This window comes from Coptis chinensis, chromosome 6 (genome assembly GCF_015680905.1).
Source record: "Coptis chinensis isolate HL-2020 chromosome 6, ASM1568090v1, whole genome shotgun sequence".
NCBI lineage: Eukaryota > Viridiplantae > Streptophyta > Magnoliopsida > Ranunculales > Ranunculaceae > Coptis > Coptis chinensis.
The window spans coordinates 68686368-68688748 of NC_141461.1; the positions used below are offsets into that span (position 1 = coordinate 68686368).

General features: G+C 49.5%; 1 protein-coding gene across 1 annotated transcript; it reads right to left on the reverse strand.

Annotated features, from left to right (window-relative positions):
- Positions 1 to 1167: 1167 nt before the first annotated feature.
- Positions 1168 to 1695, reverse strand: LOC147494129 (uncharacterized). Its single transcript, XM_086568040.1, has one exon. The coding sequence runs from the start codon at positions 1693 to 1695 to the stop codon at positions 1168 to 1170; it is 528 nt and encodes a 175-aa protein (XP_086424166.1).
- Between the last annotated feature and the right edge of the window lie 686 nt (positions 1696 to 2381).

Sequence of the window (2381 nt, forward strand, 5' to 3'; positions counted from 1 at the left end):
CAGAAGACCGCACTCCTCCAACAACATCAAATTGCACTCGATACCCTCACTACACAGCATCAGAACGATGTTGTTGAGCTCACCCAAAAACATCAGGAGGCCACTGCTGTGTTGTTGCAGCAACAGGAGGCGGACATGGAAGCTCTTCGCAAACGTTTCAAGGTGTTGGCTGACAAGAGGGTGTCCTGGAAAATTGAGGAGGAGCATGCCCGACTTATTCAAGAGGGTCGTCTCCTTCCAGAAAGGCCGGCCCCCCCTGTGGTTGACACCGCCAAGGATGTTACTCTCGATGACACAGCGGCCGGGGGCTCACCCACCCTAGACAGCACCACCAGTTGATACAACCGAAGTGCCCATGGAAGAAGCCTCTGAAGTGATGATTGTTGATGAAACCATTACTGAGATGCAGTAGGGTTCCCCTCTCGTCTGTTATGATGACTTTGAAACTTATGACATATTATTTACTTATACTGCCCTGCGAACTCGCGTGCAGGTTTTCTTTAACATGATGTTTGATTTTGTTCCATGTATGTGCTATCTCTTGGTTCTCCATTCCTCTATCTCTCTCTCTTGAAATTTAGTTTTACTGACTTAACTAATAGGTCCCCTCGCCCAGTTGCTTCCTCTTTGTTGGGCTGCTTAGCCAGAAGAAGCCCATTCTCCATGCCCCACGTATAAACTGCGCACACTATTCGCGAAGGGCTCATCCCCCTCTGCGGTCTTTCGCTACTTTTGGGTTCAATGCCCCATGTGTGATTTGTATCTCTCGTTCGCGAAGGGCTCATCCCACTCTGTAGCTCCCATAAGCTACCTCGGACAACTCATCTTGCCACAGGCTCAACTCTAAGATTATATCAGCGAAGGGCTCATCCCCTCCGCTGTCCCTCTCTACACCTGGGTTCCATGCCCCAGGCGTGATTTGCGCCTCTCACCCGCGAAGGGCTCATCCCACTCCGCGGGCTTTACAGTCACCGAAAGCCCGTTGGGGCAACTCCCTTTGCCCCAGGCTCCCCTTTGGCAATGTATCAATGAAAGGCTCATCCCCATCACCGTCTCTCTCTCTGTTTGGGACTCCTGCTATTACTACTGATGGTCTTTTCTCAAAAGTGCCGTTGTATTATATATTTACATACAGCTACATATCCTTGCTCTGGATTTTCATTACATTCAAAAGTGGAATTTCTTGAGCATTCTCACATTCCATGGTTTCTCTATCACCTTGCCCTCCTTTGTTTGCAACTTGTAGGAGCCCGCCCCTCCCACATCTACCACAGTGTACGGTCCCTCCCAGTTTGGACCCAGCTTCCCGTCATTCTCCTTCTTTGTGCTAGGAGTCACTCGACGGAGTACCTGCTCCCCCATTTGGAATTTTCGCAGCTTGACCCTCTTGTTGTACTGTCTCTGCAATCTCCTGTGGTATTCCTCCAACTTGATACGGGTGGTGTCCCTTCTTTCTTCTGCTAGATTCAGATCCGCTGCTAGTATTCTCCAATTTGAACCCTCCTCCACAGCCTTAGTCTGTGTTGTAGCTGCCACCATCTCCGAAGGTATCACGACCTCCATGCCGTAAGCCAACGAGAACGGTGTCTCTTGGGTGGACGTCCGAGGAGTTGTTCGATAGGCCCAGAATACATTATTCAACTCATCTGCCCATGCCCCCTTTTTCTCCTCCAACTTTTTCTTCAGGTTGTTCATAATAGTTTTGTTGGATGACTCCGCCTGTCCGTTGCCCTCAGGATTGTAGGGGGCCGAGGGGGCCCTGTTTCACCCTATAAGCTTGCAGGAAGCCGGTCACCTTCGCTCCGGTGAACTGGGTCCCATTGTATGCTATGATGGCATATGGCAGTCCAAATCTGCATATAATATTCTCCCACAAGAACTTGATTACTTGCATCTCCTTCACCTGCTGTAAGGGCACGACCTCAATCCATTTCGTGAAATAATCAGTGGTCACGAGCATGAACCTCTGTTTGCCGATGGCCATAGGCTGCGGCCCCACTATATCCATTGCCCACATAGCGAACGGCCATGGGCTCGCAACATTGTGTAGGGGTTCTGCGGGGGCAAAGATCAGCTGGGCAAACCTCTGACATTTATCACATCTCTTCGCAAACTCTACTGCATCCCTTTTCATATGGGACCAGAAATACCCTTGTGTCAACAAACGATGTGCAGTAGTTCTTCCAGCTGAATGGCTCCCACAATCTCCCTCGTGTAATTCGGCCAACATCTCATTCGATAACCACGGACCCAAACATTTTAGCAGTGGTCCATTGAAGTTCTTCCGGTACAATTCTCCTTCCAACAAGACGTATCTCTGTGAAGTCTGTTCCAACCTTCTTCTTTCCTTTTTGTCTGTCACTTCCTCTCCTAACAAAAAG